This window comes from Vulpes lagopus, chromosome 10 (genome assembly GCF_018345385.1).
Source record: "Vulpes lagopus strain Blue_001 chromosome 10, ASM1834538v1, whole genome shotgun sequence".
In the NCBI taxonomy this organism is placed as follows: domain Eukaryota; kingdom Metazoa; phylum Chordata; class Mammalia; order Carnivora; family Canidae; genus Vulpes; species Vulpes lagopus.
Window position 1 is genome coordinate 62,374,166 of NC_054833.1, and position 27,405 is coordinate 62,401,570.

At 44.1% G+C, this 27,405-nt stretch overlaps 1 protein-coding gene across 1 annotated transcript in view; it reads left to right on the forward strand.

Annotated features, from left to right (window-relative positions):
• DNAH9 (dynein axonemal heavy chain 9) overlaps nt 1-27,405 on the forward strand; it is a 335,073-nt gene that overhangs the window by 233,828 nt on the left and 73,840 nt on the right. The window contains exons 51-58 of the mRNA XM_041771484.1: nt 6,219-6,338; nt 8,928-9,116; nt 11,875-12,110; nt 15,433-15,555; nt 16,491-16,695; nt 18,071-18,235; nt 22,196-22,336; nt 27,051-27,221. Coding sequence (XP_041627418.1) covers nt 6,219-6,338; nt 8,928-9,116; nt 11,875-12,110; nt 15,433-15,555; nt 16,491-16,695; nt 18,071-18,235; nt 22,196-22,336; nt 27,051-27,221 — 1,350 coding nt within the window. The remainder of the gene's footprint in view (nt 1-6,218; nt 6,339-8,927; nt 9,117-11,874; nt 12,111-15,432; nt 15,556-16,490; nt 16,696-18,070; nt 18,236-22,195; nt 22,337-27,050; nt 27,222-27,405) is intronic.

The following is a 27,405-nucleotide window of genomic DNA, read 5'->3' on the forward strand; positions in this document are numbered from 1 at the left end:
TGATCCCAGGACCCCAGGGTCATGACCTGAACCAAAGGCAGATGCTCAACCACTGAGCCACCCAGGTGCCCCAGCATCCTGGTTTTTCAAGAGAGGCAGGAAAACCAAAGTGGGATGCCAAAGCTCCTGATTTTTCAAGAGAGGCACCTTTTCCTCTTCCTCAAATACTGTATAGTCCATACGAGATAAATCCACCAGACCTTTGGGTTTATATTCTCTACACTATATTGTGAAAGCTTTTAGAAGCAATAGTACATTATGGTTTGGGGGGTGGTCCCTTGACCATAAATCTAAAACAAGGAGGGTCATTAGCTTTTATTAACCTCCCAGTGATGGTTTGATCAGCTCTGCCTCTCTCTAGGCTGGGGAATGGGGTGTTTGTGGATCTACACCTGTTTGGGAGAGAGTCCCCTTGAACTTCACCTTTGCCCTTAAAATAGGTGCTACCAAAGCAAGATTAGAAATCGGGACCCCATGAGATAGCAGAGTGGTTGAAAATGCAATCCAAGCTTGTACCATTTATGGACGTGTGACCTTTACAAAGGTCTTTAAAATGCCCACGCTGGGCAGCCCGGGTGGCTCAGCGGTTTAGCACTGCCTTCAGCCCAGGGCATGATCCTGGAGACCCGGGACGAGTCCTGCATCGGGCTCCCCACTAGGAGCTTGCTTATCCCTCTGCCTGTGTCTCTGCCTCTCTCTCTCTGTGTCTCTCATGAATAAATAAAATCTTTAAAAATAAATAAATAAATAAATAACATGCCCAAGCTTCAGTTTCCCGAAGCAAAATGGACACAGTAACTTCTCGCTTAATGAGAACACAGCGAGGACAAAAGGAGGGCATACTTGCAGATCCTGGCCCATAGCCCACGTGGCGCTGGGGCCACTGCCGTGGTCACGATGACCACTGCTGCGCTACCTCTACCCCTGTCCCCCTCTTCCCTCTACACACGCTCTCACACGTGTGCACAAGCCCTGGGGACCAGGCACTCCTGTCATCAAGTTCAATCCCAAACCGTTCCTTCCCACTCATGCATCCCAGGCAAATAAGATTCTTGCTGCAAATTAGTCATGATGGTAGAAAGGGTTTTACAAATTAGAAGTAAAATTGCAGACATGCCGCACGCTTCGCACAACATGGGTTTATGGATTGCTAGATTGAATTCTGTGGCTGGTTCAAAGAACCTTGCAACCCATGTCTCTCCAAAGAAAAGATACTTTGGTGAAGCAGCTAATCTCTCAGCATACTTGCTTTATAAATCCAGATGTCCGTGGGTCAGTCTCGAACAGGTGATAATCACTGTAGCATTGGCCCTCTTCAAGGAACACCATCACATCCCCATGACTGATTTTTAAGGGAAAAAGCCTCCCGATAATTTTTGTATTCTGCAGTTTCTCCCAGAAAAACATTTTAAGAACTGCATTTTCAAAGATTTTTTATTTTTTACTCAAGTTATTTTAACTAAGGGAACATTTGGTGCAAAGGGAATGTTTTCAAAATGTTGATACCTATTCAGTAGCCAACATTCACATGATGGGCCCACTCAACCTGTGAAAGCAACAAGCATATCTTTCAAATACTTGGCTACCTTAGGAAGACACTTCTTTTCTGCCAAAATATTTTTTGAAAAAATGTATTCTTGCCTCGAACAACTTCCTCTCCGTGCTTTGCTTACCCACATGCCCGTCGGCATCCCGAGAGTTTCGGACACTCCACCACTGAGGACAGAGAAGATGGGCTGACACCCAACCCTAACATGGAAGCCAACCCAGGCGAGGAAATTCTTCCCTCTGTGACATGGAGGCCGTCACCGGCCTTCTCCAGTCCCCAAGCCTTATTTTTAGGATTTTAGGATACTTCCAAGGAAAGAATATTATATTCAAGATAAAGTTAAAAAAAAAAAGCGTATTTCCAAACAGATTATAAAATACATGAAACATGAGTAGTAGTAGTGGCTGTTATATCTGGGTGGTATATTTTGGATGGGTGTGCTTATAGGTGTCTTCTTTTTTTCTATCATGAGCATATATTAATGTTATGATTTATAAAAATAATAGTAATAAAAACAAGCAAGACATTTTCATGGAGCATATACTGACACATAAGTAAAGTATCAGAGAAAGGTATCTAATGAGAAACAACACTCTCTGACCCTTTGCATGCTTGTGTCTGTTTCAAAGGACTGGTCATGCCACTCAGAGCCTTTATACTAGTGCCTTCAATGCGTTTCATTTGGCACACACATGGTCTTTGTAAATGATTTCATTAACTGCCAGTATTTAAATCAACAGGAGATTTTCATAAAAATCTGATTTCTGGCCAGTCTTAAAGTAATCAGAAGATTCCCAAACATCATGAACTGACCCTAGAGTTGAGTAGCACCTTCCTATCCATCCAGTTTTGTCATAGGTCCCGACCAACGCCAGTTTTCTTTTTCCAGTGCCAGACTCATCTGACCAGCTCACATATCCCCCGCAGCCCCTGCTCATCTGAATGTCATCCATACTATTGACATCCCTGTTTCTTGACGTACCTTATGCAGGAAGATTGACTTTCTGCTGGATGGGGCTCTAAGAGGTTCATATGCATGTCTTCTTGATATCATCATAACAACTACTTCAAGTTAATGTAACTTGTATTTCTTGCTCCAGCACATAGGCAGCTTCCCTGGAACTTCCTGTTTTCAAGATAAGATTATTACCTGTTTCTTCAGCTTTCTCCAACCTCCCACTGCCCAACTTCAGTTATCAATACTGATTGTTACATTTGCTTTTGAATCACCAAGACTCAAAACATCTTCATTCTGTCCTGTGACCAAAATTAAGTGTCCCATGATCTGTTCACTGGCTGATGGGGAAGGGTGAAAAATCAGTCAATTCCATTTGCATTCTATGAACCTGCCTGTATTGTTCTTAGGAGACCTAAATAGTACAATTTCCTTTTTTTATGAAAACTGCTCTTTATTACTTATTAGGTAACAATCCACAAAATGCTCTTTGAGCTAATAAACAAATTCTGAAAACGTGAAGGATATACAATAAACACATAAAAATCACTATTTTTATATGTAACAATTGAATGATCCAAAAAAGGTGATTAGGAAAACAATTCTTTTTTATTTTGGGGTAGTTGACACACAGTGTTCTATGAGTTCCAGGTGGGCAGCACAGTGATGTGACAAGCTTATATGTTCTGCTATGCTCACAAGCGTAGCTACCACCTGTCACCACATAGCGCTATTACAATATCACTGACTGTATATTCCCTATGCTGTGCCTTTCACCCCTGACATTTATTCCTTAACTGGAAGCCTGGACCTCCCACTCCCCTTCACCCATTTTGCCCACTCCCTCCTCCCCTCTGGCAACCATCAGTTTATTCTCTGTTTGTATAGGCCTGATTCTGCTTCTTATTTAAAACAATTCTACTTTTTAAGCAGGCTCCATGCAGGGAGCCTGATGTGGGACTCGATCCCCGGTCTCCAGGATTAGGCCCTGGGCTGAAGGCAGGCACCAAACCACTGAGCCACCCGGGCTGCCCAAAACAATTCTACTTTTAATTCATTTCCTTTTTTAATGCAATCTTTCCCCCTCCCCCTGGAATTTCTACTTGCCTTTCGGGGTTTTTTTTTTTTCTCTGCCCTTAATTCCTTTTGCTTAGCCTCAATTACTCTTAAACTCTCCATGCAATTCAGTATCCTGCCACTTCCATTTTTGCCTCCAAGACCTTCCTCTCTTGTCCCAGACTCAGAACTCCAATCAGTGTTGGAGAGCGAACATGTTCACTGTTGTCTCAGGTTGGTTCCAGTGACTTCTGGACCACTTGCTTTCTCCTTCCTTGATTTCTTCTTTAGCTTGCTGGAGCTCACTCTTAAGTAACTTTCTCAGAAATGTTAAGTAAGAGGTAAATTTTCTGAATGATTTTGGTCTGGAAATGCCTTTATTTGATTTTTAAACTGACCTGACAATTTTGCTGAGTACTGGATTCTGATGCTAATTTTTTCCCCCTTAGGACACTGAATGACTTACCCTTTTCTTAAGTGAGTAGTTTCATGAGCAGTCAGGGTCCCATTTCTTTGTCAATGCACTGTGTTTCTACCTTTCTGGAAGTCTTTCCATTTTTTTTTCTTTATTCCTTTTTTTCCCCCTTGAGATGAGATAGCATGAGTGGAGGAAGGGGCAGAGGGAGAAAGAATCCCAAGCAGTCTCCATACCCAGCACAGAGCCTGACATGTGGGTCGATCACATGACCCTGAGATCATGATCTGAGCCAATATCAAGAGTTGACGCTTAACCAATAGAGCTACGCAGGTGCTCCTTTTTCTTTATTCTTGGTGTCTGAAACTTTGTAGTGATGTGCTTAGATGCCATTTTTAAGATTCATTGTGCTCAGCATGTAGAGACTTCTTTTCCTTGACTCTGGAAAATTATTGTATGTTATTTCTTTGGTAGTCTTCCTCTGTTTCCTTTTTGATCTTACTTCCTAGAATGCACATTTGTTGGATATTGGACTTTCTGATAAGTCCTGTTTCCTCAGTCACTATGTCTTCTTATACTTTCTAGATTTCCTCAAAGTCATCTTTTAACCCTTCCCTTGAACTTATTATTTTTTTACATTAACAAGAATAATAATTTCTGCAACAGGGTTTTTGTTTTTGTTTTGTTTTGTTTTTTTTTTTTTTGCTCTCTGCTCCTTTTGCTAGCATTCTCTTCTTATTTTATGAATGAAATATCTTCAATCTTCCTAAGAACCTACTCATGAAGGATTTTATGCTTTATTGCCCTCTTTTGACTAAAGTAATCTTTTCTAAGGTGTTTTTTTTCTCCACCCTTATTTACCTTATCTAGGCTTCATCAAATGGCTTCTTGTCCTTTCATGTTTATAAGAGCACTGCTCAAAAGTTGGTTATAGCTTTCCAGGCAGGAGCAGATCTGACTAACTGGCAGAATTTGTTTTTGGGGTCAGTTATGTTGAATGCATCCTTGTTGCCAGAATGTGGTGTTTTCTCTCTGCCACTATTGAATCTCTTGCTGGTGACATGGACGCCTGATGACTTTGGACACTGGGCACGTGGGTAGAGATGGGGGAAGAGGATCCGTCAGCTTCCAACAAACCTTACTTTCAGCATCCCACCTGATGTTTCCAAAACCCCAGTGCATGTCCTCTTTGGTGAACAGAGGCCTGCTCTGTATTGTAGCTTCCTGTACCCTACTCTGGCAGTTTCTACTCCTCTATGAGTCCAGTCTGCCATACATAGATTGGAATCTCTTACTCTTCAATGACCCTCAACAGTTGCTCAGTGTTAAGAATTTATGATGTTTTCACTTGTTTCATAATTATTTTAGAAAAGTCTCAGGAAAGAGAGGAGGTAAATGAATGTGGCAGTCTGTCATCATCAATTGGATGGCTCACCACCTGCTTTTCAAACTGCTTGGCTATATAAACTTGGCCCTTGATTTGTTTCTCTTGGGACATGGCAATGGCCAACAAAGCAGCCTGAATTCCAGTTATTGCATAGACACGAGACACATTCAGAGGTATCTACCCTGCGTCCCTATGTCTTGATGTATAAAATATATATTCTGGAGGCAACACAAGCTACATACCTCAATTCTAAACTTTTGATGAATTTAGAAAATATTGAAATCATGTCTTCTTACAAAATGTCCCTCTACTTTGGGGTAATTGGACAGAACAAATGAGGTTAAGCGGTAGTTACCTGTACTCCTAGGATCTGAAAGCAAAGGGACGTCTTAGACTGCACATAGCCCGTCTTAGACTGCACACAGCCCAACCCCAAACCACAGACCTACTGCAGCAGACATACTGTGCATCCCTCCCAGGACCCTGGCATCCTTCTTCTTTTTTTTTTTTTCCCCCTGGCATCCTTCTGACCATTCTCAGGCCACCATAGGCTTCAGTACACTTTTGCTTCTAATAGCAGCACTGCCATTTTGGGGGCATGCTCCTGCAGCCCCTTCTTCCCCACTATACGGAGAAAGAGGACTTATGCACCCCCATCCATGTCCATCACCCCTCTTGTCCCTGCACCAAGGACCTAGGTAGGAAAGCTCAGCCTCCTCCCTTGGGTCAGGACCAGCCTGGGCTTCCACCAGGGCTCCGCCTGAGATCACTCCTAATTTGCCAGCCTTTCCTTCTCTGCCCTGCCTTCTCCAGGGGGCTGTAATTACTGATAGACCTTGTGTTCCTTCATAAACAGCACCTTAATGAAAACCTGGCCAAACTCACAGCCAAGTTTGAGAAAGCAACAGCCGACAAACTCAAATGTCAGCAAGAAGCTGAAGTGACCGCAGGCACCATCTCCCTTGCAAATCGTCTGGTGAGTGTGAGACTCTGCAGCCTGAGCCTTAATTATATTAGCTGAGCTTGTCAAGTGCCAGCGAGGTGCAAAATAGATGAACACAGCTTAGCGCCGCTTTGACTTGGGGGAAAATATTAAAATGTGCTAGGAGGCGGGCGAAGGTGGGGGTGGATATTAAAATGTGCTGGGATGCAGGGACTGAATCCTGAGAAGTGTGAATGCATGCCCTGGTCTGGACAAGAGAGTTTTCCTACAAAGACGTTTGGGAGGATGGGAGCCCTTGATCTATCAGACAGCTGGGTGAGACGTGACATGTTTATGTGCATATACACACATCAACCAGAGGAAACCCTACAGGACAAAATGAGCCACTTTATAGGCAAGATCTGCAGCTCTTTACTGTGTGATGTTTGATAATAATAGTGTGACCAGGGTCAGGAACAGAGACAGTAAAGAATGACACCTCTGGACTCTGAGCATTTGTGAGCTGACCTTGCCCACATGTGTGTGCATACACTCACATGTGCACACACAAACATATACACACAGGCTCTGGCCTCCCTAAGAAAATAAATGTGAGGGTGTTTGTCTTGTGGATGTCTGCTATCACACTACCCAGAAACTTAGTGATTTAAACACAACAACCATTCTGTTGCCCCTTACAAGTTTGCGGGTCAAGAATGTGGGTAAGTGTCACCTGACAGCCTCTCTGCTCTGGATGGTGCCTACAGGGCCCACTCAGCATTCTTCAGCCAGGAGCTAGCTGGTTTGTCACATGCACCTTGGCAGGAGCCTCCAGAAGGGCAGAGCTCTCTCCATGTAGTCTCAGGCCTCTCCAGCAATGTATGCAGACATCTAACACAGGGACTCTGGGCTCCAAGAGCAAGTGTTCCAAGAGACAGTAAGTAGAAGAGCCCAGTCTCTTAAGGCCTGGGACCAAAAGCCAACACAACATCCCTTGCTCTGTGTTCTGTTGGTCAAAGTGGTCACAGGATAAGGGAGGGGGGAACATAGGCAGCAACTCTTTTTTTTTAAAAGATTTTATTTATTTTAGAGAGAGTGAGAGATGGGAGGAGAGGCAGAGGGGGAGGGAGAGAATCCCAGGAAGTGGGCTCAGCACAGAGCCCGATGTGGGGCTCGACCCCAAGACCATGACATCATGACCTGAGCTGAAACCAAGAATGGGACGCCCAACCCACTGAGCCACCTAGGCACTCCCAGGCACTAACTCTTGATGAAAGGAATGTCAAAGAAATCATAGCCTTTTTTAATCTCCTGTGGCTTATATTTCTTGTCCTAAATTATCTAAGATCCTGCAAAGCAGTGTCCACTGGGTATGATTTCTCTTCAATAGAAAGCCTTTCCAGCACCTTTGTCTCCAGTGAAGGGAGGTGGAATCAATACCTTTGTACTTTGATTCCAGCCACCATTTGTTTCTAAAATGGAGCCAGATTTTCTAGTTTAAGAAGAAAGGAATCACGACAATGATTGAACTGAGCCATGCTTTTGAGAGGAAAGGTCTCTACCACAGGAGTGTCTACAGTTGTTGGACTTACTGTTGCATAGCCTGGAAATGGTCATTTGGACCGAATAATGTGATTTAGAGACAGCTCCTCTGCAAACGTGCAAGATGTCCAGGCCTCCTAGCTGGTCTGTCTTCCATGCAGTTTTCTGTGTGGTTTCCAGAACTTAGCATAGCCTTCTTTGTCTGGCCGAAGTATTTTCTGAATTGGTCCTCTTGGAAGGCAGGCAGGGTGTACAGGCTCTGAAGCCAACCCTGTTTCCACTGGCCTGAAGGTTCCAGCGAGATACTTCAACTCTCTTGGGTTTTTCTGTGTAATCTAAAAACGGGCATGGGAATGGTTCAGTTAGCCAACCTCAAGGTCTCTTCCAGCTGTGACATTCTATGATATCATCTTTCAAGGAAGAAAGAAGGGTCAGTCCTAACACAGACTCAGCTCATTACCTAACAGTCCTCTCTGGAAAGGAGGCCTCTCCTCCCCGGAGAGGAGAGTCCCCACAAAAAGATGTGCCACACCATAGTGGTGTGGGCAGGGTCAGGATGGGTTCCGCCATGTTGGTACTTTGTGCACACCAGTGTTTCCGTCCCTCTAACTCTGTGTCTTAATTGCCCTGTTTGCCCACTCATTGTGAATTATTTATAGCACATGGAAGTGATTTTATTTATTTTCCTATCCCCAGCATTTAGTGAGGAGAAGGGGGAGGCGCGTAATTTTCTCGGAAGTTCTGCAGCCCAGGCACTGTGCTAAGTGATTAACATACACGATCCTATTTAATTTTCTCCACAGCCCTCCGAGGTGGGTAGTATTTGCCTCTATGCCCATAAAGGGCAGAGCCTGGAAGCCTGCACTCAAAACCTGTCATCCATCCACGGCCCATATGACGCATAGCACAGAGCAGAGGCTTGTTGACCGAGTGTGTGTGCAGCCAGTACAAGTCCCCGTTGATCAAAGGGCCACATAAACGATGTTTCCAGCCTTCTGGTGTCAAGCGTACACCATGCATTCTCTGTGACTGAATCCAAGGGTCTCTGTATAGCCTGTGGAATGATAAGCCTTATCTCTTCTCTGGTCTCTGAAATCGTAGGTGGGAGGACTTGCCTCTGAAAACGTGAGGTGGGCAGAAGCTGTGCAGAACTTCAGACAACAGGAGAGCAAATTATGTGGAGACATCTTACTTACCACAGCTTTCGTCTCATACCTGGGCTTCTTTACAAAGCGATACCGGCAGAGCCTCATGGACAGGACGTGGAGACCCTACCTGAGCCAGCTGGAAGTATGTGCAGCTGAATTTCTCTTGACTCCCCTCTCCTAGCCTGTGGCTAGCAGTGAGCTCACATGACAATAACCATCCAGGCCTTCTAGTTCCTTCTTCCTTCTTGCATACTCCCTCCCACCCGAGTGTCCCTAGGGATCTCTGGGATCTAGGAGTGTGACATATGCACCATGTCCTTCCATGCTACTTTACCACATTGCCATTCACTGTCTTCTGGGCCACCTTAACTGGGCTCCCATGGGCACCCCTGGTCCACTGCCCTCCCAGCTGTCCTGAAACCGTAAAACCCGAGAGGCACTCTGTGTTTCCTCAGTCTCCTTGCTCTTGAGTCAAACTTCAGAGCTGCAGTGGGGCCAAGGCTCATTTCTCAGACGCTGGACCTTGTCACGGGGCCCTGGAGCTACACACTCTGTGCCCGTTGCTCACAGATCTCCTTGTGCAAACAGCTCTGTCTACTTCTCTCGAGTGTACTCAGCTTGTTCTCCTAGTATAAGTAGGTGGGTTTTGCTCCCAACCCCTCCATCTCTCCTGAGATTATAAAGTAGGGGCCCTGCTGGTCCCTGGCTGAAAAGGGTTCAGGGTGGTTGCCCAGAGCCAGAATAATCCCTCGCATTGTCCACTTTCCCATCACTTGTAGTCCTCGATTGACGAATCTTCACTGAGGGTTCCGCATGCCCTCCCTTTCCACCAGACAGGAGGACAAAAGTGTCTAGGACCAGGCTGCCCACAGGAAGGTCACAGGCCAGTGGAGGAGGTTAGATGCGTGAAAAGTGGCTGCTGTTAAGAGTCACCCCAAAAGTTCACCACATGCAGGAAGAGTTGTATTCCAGAATGTGTTTGTAGGTAGATCTCAGAACATAAAACCCATATTCTCTGCTGGTGCTTGGTTCCACAGATCAGCACACAAAATCTGAGGCATTTGATTTGTTGAATAGTGATACAAAAGCTATTAGAGAGGACTAATAGCTTTTGTCTCTGATGAATAAATAAATAAAATCTTAAAAATAAATAAATAAAAATAAAAGCTATTGTGTAAATACATACATACATGCTATTATGGCACTAGGAAATAAAAATAAAGCTGTTGTTTATCTTGAACACAGTAGGAAGGGAAATTATTACAAGGACAGCCATTGGCTGCATGAATGAAGGTGAGGAGCTCAGTGGCAGCCTGAGGGAGATTTTTCTGGCTTTGTTTGGGGTTCATAAGCATTTTTGTGCCTTGACCCCTTTGGCACTCTGGTAAGACCTATGGATTCCTTCTCATGAGAAGGTTTTTAGCCTAAAATGAACTTGAAATACATTCCTGATCCCAGGGTAAGAACTTCCAGATCTTCCTTTTGAAGGTTTTAAAAAAAAAGAGAGATTTTATTTATTTATTCATGAGAGACACTCAGATATAGGCAGAGACACAGGCAGAGGGAGAAGCAGGCTCCCTGTGGGGAGCCCCATGAGGGACTCAATCCCAGGACCCAAGGATCATGCCCTGAGCCTAAGGCAGACACTCAACCATGGAGCCACCCAGGTGCCCCTCAAGGTTTGTTTGATGGTGTAGGGCTTGCCGTCTGTCACTCTTAGTGAGTGAGATGAAAGGAAAGGGGATGGAATGGACAGGCTTTCCTGATGTAATGAGGTAGACAAACCACAAAGGAGAGAGGGATGGAGAAGTTCAGGGGTTACATGTGTGTGAACCTTGGAAACATTACACAAAATGAAAGCAGCCAGACACCAAAGGCCACATGTCAAACGACTCCATTTATGTGAAGTTTCCAGAAGGAAATGCATAGAAAGTAGATTAGTGGTTCCTGGGAGCTAGGGGTAGAGGGAGACAAGGAGTGATCAGTAAAGGGTACGGGGTTCCTTTTGGGGTGAAGAAGATGTTTTAGAACCAGAAAGAGCTGATGTTTGCCCCACATTCTGAGGTACTTAATGCCCTTGAACCATGTGTTCTCAAATGGTTCATTTAAGTTATGCAAACTTTACCCCAATAAAAAAAAAAAAGTATCCGTGTCCCCAGTTAAAAAAAAAAAATAGTAGCTGTAGAAGAATTGAATGAGCTGTGACAGGTCAACAGAAAAAGATGGGGTCAGGGGCACATACAGGGGCCAGGAGGGGAACCAGGCCCGGGAGAGAGGCATCCTCAGGCCTGGAGATGCTATCATGGCAGTCTTCTCAGAGGGCACCAGCGGACGAGCCTGCAGGGAGAGGTCCTGCGGGCCACCCTGGAAGCGAGGGGCATTCTGGGCTGGGAGGGAGGTGAGCATCTCCAGTTCTTGGCAGGCCGGGCCTCCGCCAGTGTGTGGTACCGAACAGAAAGGGTGGTGCAGGCTGGGGCTGGGGCAGGCAGGGGCAAGCCCAGCAGGCCCAGGGCCTCCTCCAGGAAGCCTGCAGGAGCATCAGAGCGTGGGAGCAAAGTGACCCTGTTAACATGAGCAAGGGCAGAGAGGAGGCTGTTGGGAATACACGTATAATCCACGCTAGAAACTCGACTTAGGTGAATATACGAAGGAACAAAGGGTCACAGAGGCTGGATCTCTGCTGTTGTTCATCCATCAAGAGAGAAAAAGACTCTCGGGACTTTAAGAAATAAAACCTACTTCCAGAAATAATCAGACAGCCAGAAAAGCACCTTCCAGGGGGATTTTGATCTTGCTTTTGAAGGAGGTGTGCTGGGTCTTCGGGAGCTGCTGGGTGTTCCACCCCTGGCTGAGAAAGCTGGCTTCTGCTCTGAGCACGTGCCATGTTTCTGGCTCATCAGGTCCCCATCCCAGTCACCCCCACCCTGGATCCCCTGAGGATGCTGACGGACGATGCCGACGTGGCGTCCTGGCACAACGAGGGCCTCCCCGCAGACCGCATGTCCACGGAGAATGCCACCATCCTCCTCAACTGTGAGCGCTGGCCGCTCATGGTTGACCCGCAGCTCCAAGGCAGCAGGTGGATCAAGATCAAATACGGCGAAAACCTCCGGGTCACCCAGATTGGTCAGAAAGGGTAGGTGGCTGAGCACATCACTTCTCACTTTTGTCCGTTGTGCAGAGGGAAACAAAAAAAAATAGTCCTGAGCGGATCTTCAGCCCCAGTGGGTTGTTTCTACCCTCTGGTTCCCTCCATGAGGTTTCTCCTGATTCTCTTCCCATTTTAGGAAACATTTCAGTGAAAGATGCGTGGGTATCGAGTCTCTGCTCTTCTTTGTCTTGAGAAATTGTGTGTGTGTGTGTGTGTGTGTGTGTGTGTGTGTGTGTGCATGTGCCTCCTGGACCCATCAGGAGTCCTGCCTCCACCATCTGGCATCCCCCCTCCCATCTCTCCTTGGACGCTTCCTCCCCGGGCATCACATTCCACTGGGGGGAAAAATTCTGTGTTTTGCAAAGTCTTCCTCCAAAAAGTGCCTGTCTTAGCCCATCCTAGAGTCCATTTCTCTACCCATTATTCCTGCCTCTGGGCCACAGCCCCATAGGACAAACCCAAACACTGTCTCTCTTGGGGAAGGATTAGACACTGCAGTTATGCTGCGAACCCACGGGAGCCCCTGCACCTGCCATGTGGCCTCCCACGTACGCGGTGGGGGAGTTACTACCCAAAGGGACGTGAATGATGCTAAGACTGTCTATCCAGCACCCACCACACTTCACGGCCCCAGGCCCCCGCATCTCCCACCTCTTAGCTTCATTAACTGCCCTAGAACTTAGCTTCGAATTTTCAGTTCTTAATTCTTGTTCTGTGCCACCAGGCTCCATGAGCAGCGTAGGATGGTAGGGGGGAGAGAGAGATCATTGGTGAGGTGGTTGATATGTGCCAGTCCTGGTGTTGGGGACCTCGTCCCAAATGCCTTCCTGAACCCGCACAACTGATGAGGTTGTAATTGTTACTGGTACCATTTCACATCCAGGGAAATTAAGGTTCGCAGAAGCAAACTAATATCTGCAAGAGCGTGCCATGTTTTTGAGATTTTATGCACTTATTAAAGTTTAAAAAAAAAAACTGATGGAGGCAGTGTTTGAACCAGGTGGTCCTCAGAAAGGCAAGATTTCTCTGCTCCAGCATTACAGCCGCCAAGGTGAGGCTTGCTGCTCTGGTGACACATCCCAAACGTAGCTGCCCAGAGGTCCAGATCAGCAAGCATTGTTTAGATCAAACATGCGGTGCTACCAAAATAGTTAAACAAAGTGAATCTAGACTACCAGAATGGATCCTTTCTTCTAGAGAGGATAAGAGGAGAAATGAATCCCAGGGCCCGCCATGGTATATTTTTATCTATGTCATGGCCAGAATAATCTCATCCTGGCCTTCTCCCCACACTTTGATCAAAACATTCCTTTCTAGGGGCCCCTGCTTGGCTCAGTCAGTTAACTGTCTGTCTCTTGATTTGAGCTCAGGTCGTGATCTCAGGGTCGTGAGATCAAGCCCTACATCAGGCTCTGTGCTGGGCATGGAACCTGTTCAAGATTCTCTCTTTCTCCCTCTGCCACTCCCACCCCCCCACTCATATTGTCACTCTCTCTCAAAAAAAAAAAATTCTTTCTAATTGGCCAACAACTGCATCTTAGATATGAGTGTATTTTCCTCTTTGCTCATTCTCTATCCCTAGTACCAAAAACAGTGCCTGATACATAGTAGGGCCACAATAAGTATGTGTTCAATTAATTCTTTGTTTCTGTCCATCCACTTCTCTCTTGGATGGTTTTCTACATTTGTGGTCCATTATCTGAATGTAAACATTACACACAGTATGTGTTAAGATTGTTAAGTATGGTCTCCATCATATCAATGGAAATTTTCTCAAGTGTGTCATTTACCTTTTGATTTTATTTGTGGGGTTTCACACATGATGGTTTTGGGGGTTTTTTCATTTGAGGGATTTTTTTAGCTAGATATGTCACCCATTTCTTCTATAGATAATGCTTAGAAAGGTCTTTCTCTCTCCAGAAATCATATAAATATCCACCTAGATTTTTTAGGTTTTTCTGTAGGTTTTTTTTTTTCTTTTACGTTGAAATCCAATCACCTGAAATATATTTTAGGGTACTGCAGAACATACAGACCTAATTTTCACTTCCAAGTGGTTAGCCATTGTTCTAGGACCATTTATTAAATTCTCTGTCCTTTCCTCAATTAATTAGAGATGACAGTTTACTCTACATTATTTTATTAAGCAGTCTTTTTTCTTTTCCATTTATATAATACTACACCAGCCTCTAATCACCTAGCTTTATATTTAGCAACATTTATTGTGGTATCTCTCATTACAAAAGTAGTGCATCAAAAAAAAAAAAAGTAATGTATTACAGTAAAAAAAGGGGGGGAAGTTACAAAATAAAAGAAATTTAAACTCCTGTAATTTATCATTCAGAAAAGAACTCTCCTAACCTTTTGGTAGATGATGTCTTTTCAGATTCTTCCCATATATCTGTATTGTTCAAAGTATATAAAATACTGTAGTATCAGCTAACATGAGTCCCTCCTCTTCTTTTTCAGGAGCTTTTACTTCTTTTTCCATCCTTATTATTTTAGAAACTTTAAGATTTATGGTCCATCTCTGTAGTCTGTTATATATAATTTGAATTGGAGTCATATCAAATTGACCAGTCTGTTTAGAGAAAGTCAACCTTTTAACATATGTATTAAACTCTAGGTACATTGAAAATTCTCAACAACCTGGGTCTGATTATTAGTTGTTAAATAAATTAAGGTCTGTCAGTACAGCCTAACATCCAGTCACAGAAAATTGTTGTAGAAGAATATTTAATGACCTGGCAAATTTTTCCCATACATTTTACATATAAGAACCAAATCACAAAACAAGGGTGCTATAGGAACCTCCGAATAATAAATAAATATGAATACAAATACAAATTAAGTTATAAATAAATCATATGTAATAAAATCAACTTGAAAATATCATCTATCCAAGCATACCCATTAAATTCCAAAATGACCAATGGAAGGGTCACATTCATTCTTGTATCCTTTTTTGTATTTTGTCATTTTTCCTTATTTCTGAAACTGTGTAAGATCACATAAATCTCATCTTAAATAGAGACAAACAAGACCCCTGAAGTCATCCCAGGTAGCTGCACCTCCACATCGGCCACAGAGGCCACAGTTATCCTGTTTTACTTTCTGTGGATCCCATTACACTTCCTATGGACCTATTTTACTTCCTGTGGACCTGTCACACTTCCTGGGAATCCTGTTGTACCTCCTGGGGATCCCGTTACACTCCCTGTGGATTCCATTACACTTCCTGGATCCCGTTACATTCCTGTGGATCCGTACCTTGCTAAAGGCTCATACTGCCCAACTCTCTCCCCAGCTACCTCCAAACCATAGAGCGTGCCCTGGAAGCTGGAGACGTGGTGCTGATTGAAAACCTGGAAGAGTCCATTGATCCTGTTCTGGGACCCCTACTCGGGAGAGAAGTCATCAAGAAAGGACGGTAAGACCCAGCCACCTCACTGACCTTCCAGAGGAACTGGCTCATAGGACCGTGAGCAGATCCACTCTTCCCAAGACATCCCCCCTCAACTCCTGCTGTGGGGCGCCCTGCAGCACACACCCCCTTCTCTTTTCCACATGAGGACTACTTCGCTGCCCCTGACTCCTAGAGAAATTTTCCCGGAATAACTTTGCTCCCATCAGTCACGTCCTCCGTGACTCCCTCCTGCATGGGTACGGTGCACTATTTTGGAGGAATTTTAGAAAGGAAGTGGTCAAAATGCACACCAGCTTGTAGGCATGAGCATTATACCCAAGCTGAGTTCTCTGTCCATTTGATGAGCTCCTATTGCTTTGGGGGCCGGTGATCAGACAGTGTCTGGCAGAAGGAAGGGGATGAGAGAGGAAAGAGAGAGGCAACAGGCACATTGAAGAGAGAGAGGGAGAGACAGAGGGTATTATCATGGACGGTTGCCTCACCCCAGGGCTGCACCCACTGCCCAGGCCATCAATTGCCTTTCCGTGCCCTTAGCATGCACTCATTTCCTGAATTAACCATTTTCACACACTTCAGCCTGGATCCAAAAAGAAATGCACCCTCTTCTTGCTAGTGGTATGGCACCTTTGTGCAAACGGATGGTGGCCTCTTCTGCAAACACTTTACTGCCATCTGCTGGGAATGTTTCATAGCATACTAACCTGCTCGGACTACAATGTGAATGGCTCTCCAGTAATCTCTACATCCACCATCCCTGTTCCCCATATTAGGGCAAACGGGGATCCTAGGGCTCAATCTGGACACGCTTGGGAGGAATCTGCATATGGCAATATTGTTTGCTATGATCTTGCAAGAAAAAAAAAATGTAGAATTCTATCCCCGATCGTATCTCACAGGAAGGTATCCCAACTTCATTCACATGACCCTTCATGTTCCAGATTCATTAAAATCGGAGACAAAGAGTGTGAATACAATCCCAAGTTCCGGCTTATCCTTCACACCAAACTGGCCAATCCTCACTACCAGCCCGAAATGCAGGCTCAGGCTACCCTGATCAACTTCACGGTGACCCGGGACGGCCTGGAGGACCAGCTGCTGGCAGCTGTGGTCAGCATGGAGAGGCCAGACCTGGAGCAGCTGAAGGTACGTGGGGTACCTATCAAGGAAGGAAGGCAGAAAATGCTCTGCCACTAGATCTTGCTCTCCGTTCTGGGAGAGGTATGCAGGTGGCTTTTCCTGGAGCTGAGCAGCATGGTCTTTGCTAGACTTTGGGGGAGCAGCAGGGGTTGGCCAACACCATTTAGCTGCCCAAGTGTCAAATTGGTAAACAGAGAATAGAGTAAGATGAAGAACAGAGAGGCAGAAGGCCGATGGGAGAACAGACACCCTTGTCACCAAGAGCAGAGGTGAGAGCCCAGGGCTCTGTACATGCTTGGGCCCACACAGGGAGTCCAGAAGTAACAGCCATGTAAGGATAGTGTCTTAGTCAACTCTGGCTGCTATAGCGAAACACCATGGTCTGGTGGGCCATGTTCCCACCCCTGTGGAGCTTGCAGTCTAATGAAAGATCATGGAAAATAAGTGTAAACCAACAAAAATGGTGTCATTTGACATTGTGACAAGACTTTTCAAGGAAATAAAGCAACATGATAGTCAGGAGCCAGGGGGCTAATTTAAACCAGGGAGGTAAGAAAAAGTTTGTGTGGAGGTGACATTTGAGCTCCTCCTTAAATGACTTGAAAGCCTCTGGACACAGAGCATTCCCAGCAGAGGGAACAGTGAATCCTGGACAAAAAGCAAGATTGAGGTGATAGGTGTTTTTAAGAAACAGAGGATGACCAGAGTGGCTATGGCTGGAGCTCCCAACAGGAAGAGTGTTCTTTCCAGGATCAAAACCAATCATCCCAGGCAGTACAAGGGCAAAGAAATCACAGCTGCCTGAAGTTACATTTTCCTCCCACTAGTGTCCCGTGCTTTTGGATATGGAATCACCAGGAAGAGAAGATGAGAGAAGGTCAGGTGGACACCAGAACCCCACTCTGACCTTGAGGAGGCTCCTGCAATGAGCTTGTCTAAACTTCTAAACTTTGTGTTGATTTTTTTTCCCAAGAAAAGATCATCTACAGGAGAGCCATTCATTTGGGGGCAGTAAAGTGGTAATAGAGGGGACCCTCCAGAAAAGGAAAACTTGACCCTACCCTCTGACCAGGCACACAAATAGTGTCCATCTAGTGAACACGCTGTGTACTATCATTGTGCTAAGTGTAGCACGACACCTCTACGAGAAGGGATTGGGGTTAACCCAGCCCAGGTCACTGATGTGTTAAGAAGGCAACTTGGCCCTGAGTCACACGGCTAATAAATGGTGCATTTGGGATTTAACTCACCTGCTTGTCTGGTCTCCCGCTATCCTGCTTCCTGCTTCATCCCTCCAAAGTAGGACCTTGACCCCATAGCATGCATTTATTCAGATGCTCTGGGCTTCTATACCTGACTCCCCCTTACTTGATGTTTGCAGTCAGATCTCACAAAGCAGCAGAATGGGTTCAAAATCACCCTGAAAACATTAGAAGACAACCTGCTGTCTCGCCTCTCATCAGCATCAGGGAACTTCCTGGGGGACACGGTCTTAGTGGAAAACCTGGAGACCACTAAGCAGACTGCCGCCGAAGTTGAGAAGAAGGTAAAACTGCCCTGGCAGCTGAGGTTGGGATGCAAGGCCCTCGTCCTGGTCTCTGAGTCCCAAGTTTTTGCAAAAAAAAAAAAAAAAGTCAGAATTCCTAGGTAACTTTACCATGTTCCCAAATTCCTTCTAGAAAGTCAAGTGGGGTGGGATTCCTGAGTCAACCAGCTCACACCCTGGGTGGTTCAGTGGGTGAGGCATCTGCCTTCAGCTCAGATCATGACCCCAGGGTCCTGGAATTGAGTCTTAACAGCAGGCTCCCCGCTCAGCAGGAGTCTGCTTCTCCCTCTCCCTCTGCCGCTCCCCCTGATTGCGCTCTCTCTCACTCTCTCTTTCTCTCTCTCTCTCAAATAAAATCTTAAAAAAAAAAAAAAAAAGATGGAGAGCTAGTTTCAGTATGATAGGGGTTGGGGGCAAACTTGAGTCTAGAAATGAGATCCACGTTCTGTGGATCCATGTAAGCAACGGATCTAGGAAGACAGAAACTTAAAGGAATCAGAGGAGAAGCAGAAATGAAGATTTCTTCCTGCTGGTCTCTATCTAAACAGTGAAAGCATGGGTCACGTTTATCCACTGAGAATAAAATGAGTGATAGTGAGGTAGGCAGCTGGGAGGGGGGTGAAAGTTTACAATTGCTGAAATAGGAATGAAAGGTGGCTCAGGAAACAGTGAATGGATGGCATTAAGAACCCAGGTGAGCCTGAATGAATGGATCTATGATAACACCGTTCTGAGTAATTGTATGTTTGTTCAGTCCACCCCCTTCTGAGACTCTGTCTTCAACTCCTGAATTTAACTGATTTACATTTATTAACATGATTGATAGAGTGACTTTCTTTCTACCATCTTAATTTGTGTTTTCTATCAACCATGTGTATTTTTTCTCCTTTCTTGCTTTTTCTTTATTCTCCTCTTTATCCTTTGCTGATTTTACAGTTATTTACTTTTTCTTATTTTATTGGTAAATCTTGTTTCATTTATATATGAATATATTCATTTATATATGAATATATAAATATTACATATATAAACATATAAACTATATTTCATTTTATATATGATGTAATGATATATACATTGGTTAACAAAGTCTATAAAGTGATATATCTTACCTCTTCCAAAACAAATATAAGGACTTTAGACTTACTTTGATCATCCTTTTCCATCTTCTGTTACTGTTTTATAATATTTAAGTTCCACCTACTACTCCCAAGGTGGCCATTGTTTATGGCCTTTGTTATTTAGATTAACCATATATTTAAGAAATTTTCAGACCTTATTTCTTCCTTTTGGATTCAATCTTCTAATTGAAGCAAATAATTATTTCTTCAAGGGCCTGTTGATAGTAAATTCTCTTTGATGTTGACTGCTTCTTTGAAGAGCTCTGGTCTTTCATCAATTTTGGGAAATTCTCAAATATTAGAGTTCCCATCCAAGTACTAACCAGGCCTTACATCAGTTAGAATGGGGAAAATTAACAAGGCAGGAAACCACAAATGTTGGAGAGGATGCAGAGAAAAGGGAACCTTCTTACACTGTTGGTGGGAATGTGAACTGGTGCAGCCACTCTGGAAAACAGTGTGGAGGTTCCTCAAAGAGTTAAAAATAGACCTGCCCTACGACCCAGTAATTGCACTGCTGGGGATTTACCCCAAAGATACAGATGCGATGAAACGCCGGGACACCTGCACCCCGATGTTTCTAGCAGCAATGTCCACAACAGCCAAACTGTGGAAGGAGCCTCGGTGTCCATCAAAAGATGAATGGATAAAGAAGATGTGGTCTATGTATACAATGGAATATTACTCAGCAATTAGAAACGACAAACACCCACCATTTGTTTCAACGTGGATGAACTGGGGGGTATTATGCTGAGTGAAATAAGTCAATCAGAGAAGGACAAACATTATATGGTCTCAGTCATTTGGGGAATATGAATAATAGTGAAAGGGAATAGAGGGGAAGGGAGAAGAAATGGGTAGGAAATATCAGAGAGGGAGACAGAACATGGAAGACTCCTAACTCTGGGAAACAAACTAGGGGTGGTGGAAGGGGAGGAGGGTGGGGGGTGGGGGTGACTGGGTGGCGGGCACTGAGGGGGGCACTTAGTGGGATGAGCACTGGGTGCTTATGCTAAATGTTGGCAAATTGAACTCAATAAAAAAATTTTTTAATTAAAAATAATAGAGTTCCAACTGTTGCCTCTATCTATTCTCTACTTATCTCTGTTAGATGTATTTTGAATCTTCTCATTCTGTTTGCCATCTCTCACAACCTCTTATATATTTTTCATCTTTTTTTCTCTCTCTGAGCTGCTTTTTTTTCCTCTGAGCTGCTTTTATTCCAATTTTCTCAGATCTGTCTTCTAGCTTGCATATTCTCTTTCTAACACTAGTCCATTATTTAACCCGTGCACTGGTTTTTTCACTTAAATAACGGAATTCTTATTTTTAGAAGTCCTAGTTAGTTGTGTGTGTTTTCTTCAAGTAATACCTCTTCCTGTTTATAATGGCCTGATTTTATGCTTTCTTTCATCTCTACTGCTTTTAAACAGAAATAGTTAAGAGTGAGTTACAGATTGTTCAGTGATCTTCAGCTCTTGGGATGTTAATCCTTCTGGGGTTCAGGTTTCTGATTGTCCCCTTTGGTAACACTTCCTTCTGAGATTTGTAATTGTTTATCATAAGCTCATCTTCAAAAGGAATCGTTGGGTTTTCTTCCTCTGAGATTCTCACAAATAATAATTAGTTTCACTCTTCTAAAGTATAAGGCAGGTCATATTAAGGTTTGTATTTAGTGGCATGTTCTTTCAGAATCCCTCTCTGACACTAAGGTCTCTTTTCTCATTTTTCCCTGTAATAAGAAACTTTCTGAAAACAAACTATTCCATTGAAAAAGATCCTTTTGCAACATGGATGGATCTAGAGACTTTAATGCTAAGTGAACCAGTCAGAGAAAGACAAATGCCATATGATCTCACTCATACATGAAATTTAAGAAACAAAGCAAATGAGCAAATAAAGAAAGAAACAAACCAAAAAATAGACTCTAAACCTTAGAGAATAAACTGATAGTCAACAGAGTGTAGGTAGGGGAGGGGGATGAGTGAAATGGGTGATGAAGATTAAGAGTACACTTTTCATGATGAGCCCTGGGTGATGTATAGAGTTGTGGAATCACTATACTGTGCAACTGAAATTAATATGCCCCCTGAATGTTACTACACTGGAATTAAATTTTTTTCAAAAAATGAAAGAGATCCTCTTTGTGAATTTACATATTAATTCTTTCATAAAAATTAAAATAGAACATTCCATTATGCTGTTTTCACTGGATTTTCATGCCTGGAATTCTGTTTTATTTCTAAGTGATTGATATATATGTACACACACACACCTACATACACATGTATATGTTTATTTATTTTCAATTTACATATTTTTTCCATGAAATCTTTCTCATTTGAAATGGAGCTCAGAGGTTTACATGGTCCACACTTCCCAACTGGAAGAGCTGGCACTCTCACCCTCATCAAAGATGGAATATGTCACCTCCTTTCTCACTCAAGTGCTATTAAGAAAATACCACAGCATGGGGCACCTGGGTGCCTTTCTCGGTTAAGTGCCCAACTCTTGATTTGGGCTTAAGTCATGATCTTAGGGTTGTGAGATTTGGGCTCCTCATGGAGCCTGCTTGAGATTCTCCCTCTCCCTCTGCCCCTCCCCACCAGCTCCACACACATGCACAAGCTTGCTATCTATCATCTATCTATCATCTATCTCTTTCTCTCTCTGTCTGAAAAAAAATAGATTAAAAAATAACATGCAGCTTCCTAACTTTCTAGCGGCTACCCCTACCCAGACCCACCCTGCCCTCCACACAGACACCTGTGTATTGACACAGAGAGGCCAGGCCAATGGATTGGTTAGAACAATGGACCACTATTTCCTTCCCTAACAGGTCCAGGAGGCCAAGGTAACAGAAGTGAAAATCAATGAGGCCCGAGAGCACTACCGGCCAGCAGCTGCCCGTGCCTCTCTGCTCTACTTCATCATGAATGACCTCAGCAAGATCCACCCCATGTACCAGTTTTCTCTCAAGGTGACTTACACCTGCAGTTCTTTGCATAATCATAGTAATAGAGCCAACAACTCTCTGTGAAAGCTTATCTGTGTGCTTCATTAGCTGTGGCAGGTCTTTCAGATCAAATCCAGGAGAGTAGCTACAGTGCCTTCAGACCCACATTACAGTCCTTGTCTCTTTAATTGGGTCGTTCAGGACTCATGGGTCACTTCGGCTAGAACGGGAGATGCCACAGCCTCACACACTCAGCACAGATGACATGGTGGGTGTGAGCTTACTGAATGCAAGGAAGGGGACCAAGAAATATCAGAAGTGACCCCTGCTGCCAAAGACCTTAACATATGATAGAGGGATGATCAAATGTGCATGTCATTCATACCGGGTAAAGACCATGGCAGGCAATAATAGCAGTCCAACCTTAAATGACTTTTCTTATTACCCTAATATCCTCAGAGCTACTGCTTTATGCCTGCTGAAATATTTCTGAACCAAAGACGTTAGCAAATTGTAAATGCTGACTAAACTTAACTTACTCATGAAAAAATAAAGCCCTGTAAATTTTAAGTGAATTGTCAAAAGTATATCTTTCTCCCCTAGGGTGTTCCCAAAAAGACCACAGTTCAAGAGGCATTAGGGGTAGTGGAGCATTTCTTTTTTTTTTTTTTAATTTTTATTTATTTATGATAGTCACAGAGAGAGAGAGGCAGAGACATAGGCAGAAGGAGAAACAGGCTCCATGCACCGGGAGCCCGACGTGGGACTCAATCCTGAGTCTTCAGGATCGCGCCCGGGGCCAAAGGCAGGCGCCAAACCACTGCGCCACCCAGAGATTCCCAGTAGTGGAGCATTTCTAAACAACCTCTTTGACTTAACAGAGGATGGACACACACACACACACACACACACACACACACACACACATACTCAGAGCACACACTTCATTCTGTAAAGGTAAACTGCTATATGGGGTTTGCCAAGGTGTGGAGATGGGGGTGAGCAGGTGAGAAATCAGAAGGTCTCTAGGACCTGGGGCCCATTCAATTGCAGATGCCATTTTACCATTTCTGGGTCCTCTTCCCTCAACTGAGTCTCTGCAGATTACATAAAAAGTGTTTATAATATTTTATGGTTTGGGAGGTGCCTGGGTGGCTTAGTGAGTTAAGTGTCTGACCTTGATTTTGGCTCAGGTCACAATCTCAGGGTCGTGAGATCAAGCCCAGCACTGGGCTCCAAGCTGGGCATGGAAACTGCTTAAGATTCTCTTTCTCCCTCTCTCAACAGATGAAAGAATTATGAAACATTTTTAAACAATATGAAAGTTAGCATGATAAGCCTAATAACTGCAAGATCGCTCCCTAGTACTGAGAGTGTTGAAAAGAAATAAAATGAAACCCATGCAAATATGTGTTTTGAAACGTAAATTTTGCAGCAAAAGCATCCCAGTAGAGGCTGGAAGTGCTATTTGGGGGGGTGCATTTTGGGCCCCCATACTATTACGAAGAATTGCCAACCAGCTTGATCACTGAGAACAGATCTATTTTTTTTTTAAGATTTTATTTACTTATTCATGAGAGACACACAGAGCGAGAGAGGCAGAGATCAGGCAGAGGGAGAAGCAGGCTCCATGCAGGGAGACCTCGATCCCAGGTCTCCAGGATCACACCCTGGGCTGAAGGCAGTGCTAAACCGCTGAGCCACCTGGGCTCAAGTGTCTTCAGAGGCGCCAAAACAAGAGTGCACTTCGAAGCCTTGTGTGATTTGAAGAAAAGCCAACCACAGGAGTCTCCATGGTCTTTGCTTTTGTCTGAGGTTGGATTTTACAGCTGCTGTTCTAGGCAGAGAAAGGAGAGGCGTTCTCGTAGTAGGGAAACCACAGATGGTCCAATGTGGCAGGAGCTGCACATCCCAGTCATCTAAATTGTCTTGAGTGCGAATATGTTCCAATGTGTCTTTTTGCTTTTACTTGAGCAAAAACTCTTCAAGAGCCAGTCTTGAACAAGTTTGGAATAACATGATTAAGATGGAACCTATGTGATTGTAATTCTTCTTCAAACCTCAGCCAAAATAGGGTTAATGAGACTTCACTTTCTGGGGGCTCAGGATGTCCTAAGAAAGATCACACCTCTCTGGTGTTCCCTGCAGACTGGTGGAAGACCCAGCTCCCTCCATCCTGTGCCTTATATGGGAAGGACACAGCTGGAGGAATGACATGTCTCAGAGAGACAGAGAAAGGAAGAATCACATAGAAGCAAAGAGCACAGAGCTCTGATCTCAAACTGAAGGCCCCCTCGCCTATTTTCAGAGGGCTTTCATATACCTTCCTTGAAGTCAGGAGATTTCATATAAAACCAGATATCTGGCCTCCCATTGATAGTCTGTAAGATCTGGCAGCCCTGAGCTCACATTCCACATGGCATGGATTTGCTGGAGCTGAGGGATGGCTGCTCCCAGATGGCAGTGTACCTCCATGATGCCATGTTCCCTGCCCCTTCCTTGTTGGGTCTCACACATCCGGCCCCTGGAGGAGTTTGAGTTTGAGATCCCTGGTCTGGAGCATCTCTCAAGATTTGCCTAAGCTCTCCAGGGTACTAGGTAGAACGCATTCATTGACAAATCTCTCCAGTGCCCATCACAGGTGAAGAGCTGGGCTAGATTCTGGGGAAGAGAAGAAAGGTGCTGAGGCCTGACTTCCATCCCCAGGGTGCCCACAATCTGATAAATGACAAGATGAAACATATCAGGCAGCCCGGGTGGCTCAGCAGTTTAGCGCTGCCTTCAGCCCAGGGTGTGATCCTGGAGACCCAGGATCGAGTCCCACATCAGGCTCCCTGCGTGGAGCCTGCTTCTCCCTCTGCCTGTGTCTCTGCCTCTCTCTCTCTCTCTTTCATGAATAAATAAATAAATATTTTTTTTAAAAAAAAGAAACATACCTAAGGCACAAGGCGCAATGGAGAAGGGCCCTAGAAGGGCGACAAGGGTAGCTGGAGGCAGCATAAGACTGTACGCACAGCAGAAGACCCCAGGAGTGGGTTGTAGAAGCAGAGGTCAGCACAGCACCAGGCTCTTCAGATGCTGGAAGTAAGAGCAGGACAAGGGCCCTTTGAGGATGGAAAGGAAAAGAAAGCCAAAGTTAGCTGAGTGTAAAGAAAATGCTAAGTGTACCTAGGTCCTTAAACTTTCTTTAGATCTTTTCCTGACTTGTGAATCACTTTGTTTAAACTTAGTAACTAGAAATTATTTACTGATTGCTGTCATTTGGATAAAGATAGTTTTAGGGAGGAAAAAAGCCACTCTAACCACCAGAGGAAAGCTACCCATGTGGTCTTTACAGACCTGCTCTGCAGATGAAAGTTTTCCAAATTGCTCTGCATGGAGCTGTGGCACATGATCCGCCTCTACCTAGCTGTTCTTCCAATCCCCCCATCCTACCAGGTATGGGTAAACATCCCAGTGGATTGGGATGAGGGTGGTCCAAAGATGTTGCTCTGATCATCAAAACTGAATGAAGAAGGAAGCCTACAAAGGTTTCACTTATGAGAAATAGCATGGAACTATGAAATAGAATTCATATTTTCCCCCCATTTTGCAAATGAGGAAATATCGAGACAACAAAGTTCATATGATTTCCACTGAGGTTCAAATACCTGGTGTTAGAAAGACCTAAGACTTTTTATTTTTTCTTTTTGAAGCTACCAAAGGAAAGTAGAGAAAAGACTGGAAATCTGCACAGCCATGAATTGAAAAGGCCCAATTATATCTTGATTTTGATCGTCTTTAATGATTCATTGTATACATATCACATTCAAAATGCAGTATTCCTGGTATTTATTTTTATAAATGCCATATAAGATTGAAATAATGAAAAATTGATTCATATAAATTTGTATTTCATACAAAAGCTTTAGTATTTAGAAGATGTGGCCAAGGGGCATCTGGGTGGCTCAGTTGGTTAAGTGTCTGCCTTCGGCTCAGGTCATGATCTCAGGGTTCTGAGATTAAGCTTCACCTCCCCTGCTCAGTGGGGAACCTGCTTATCTCTCTCAAATAAATAAAATATATTTTTATGTTAAAAAAAAAGAAAATGTAGCCAAAGCAGGTTATGCTTCCTGCTCCCTGATTGCAGGAAGGGTCTATCAAGAAATAAGAAATGTGTTAGCAGACTTCTCAAATGACTGCACAGTTAATAGGAAAAAAATTAACGCAAGATTAAAAAAATAAATGCAAGATTCTGATCATTCCTAAAAGGAAAAATCATTAATTTAAAAATATTCTGAGTGCCTACAATGTTTACAAGGGTCTCTTTAGGACAACAAATTTGTCCAACACATTTTGGTTCTACCATCAAGAATTCTGGAATTTACTGGATAGGATCATTAATCCCAACTGGTTATTGTTGGCTGTGTTTATGCTTTTTGAGGGTTGTTATCCAACAAAACATACTGGATCTAATTTAATGATTTTGGCTACTGGACAGTTCCTTTTCACTGGTCAAAACTGTAGGCTCTTTGTCAATATGCCCCATAGCTTTGCCCACTTCCCTGCAACATAATAATTCATATAAGCAAACTAAGAGAGCTAATAACATGTCTTATTGCCACAGTCCCTTCTTGGCAGGATATGCTGGGAAAACATGTCTGTGGCTGGCAGATTGCAATATTCTTCACAGGTAAGTCTACTAGTTGTATATCAAGAGAGCTGTGTTAATTACCAGTGTCCAACCTCCTGCCCCCAGGCATTCAGCATCGTCTTCCAGAAGGCTGTGGAGAAGGCTGCTCCAGATGACAGCCTCAAGAAGCGCGTGACTAATCTGATAGACAGCATCACCTTCTCTGTGTACCAGTACACCACCCGTGGGCTCTTCGAGTGTGATAAGCTGACCTATCTTGCCCAGCTTACCTTTCAGGTAAAAGTGGATTGAAGACGTTTCTAGAAAAGAGGTCATTTTCCAGTATCCAAACAGCAGGTGTAAAGAAAGTTTCTTCTTTTCATATTGCTTCCCAGAGAATATGAAGACTATTTGGTTCTAAGCAGAGCATCGGACAAGAAGGTCCACTATGATGCATGCGTGCTGCCTCGCCATTGTCGCA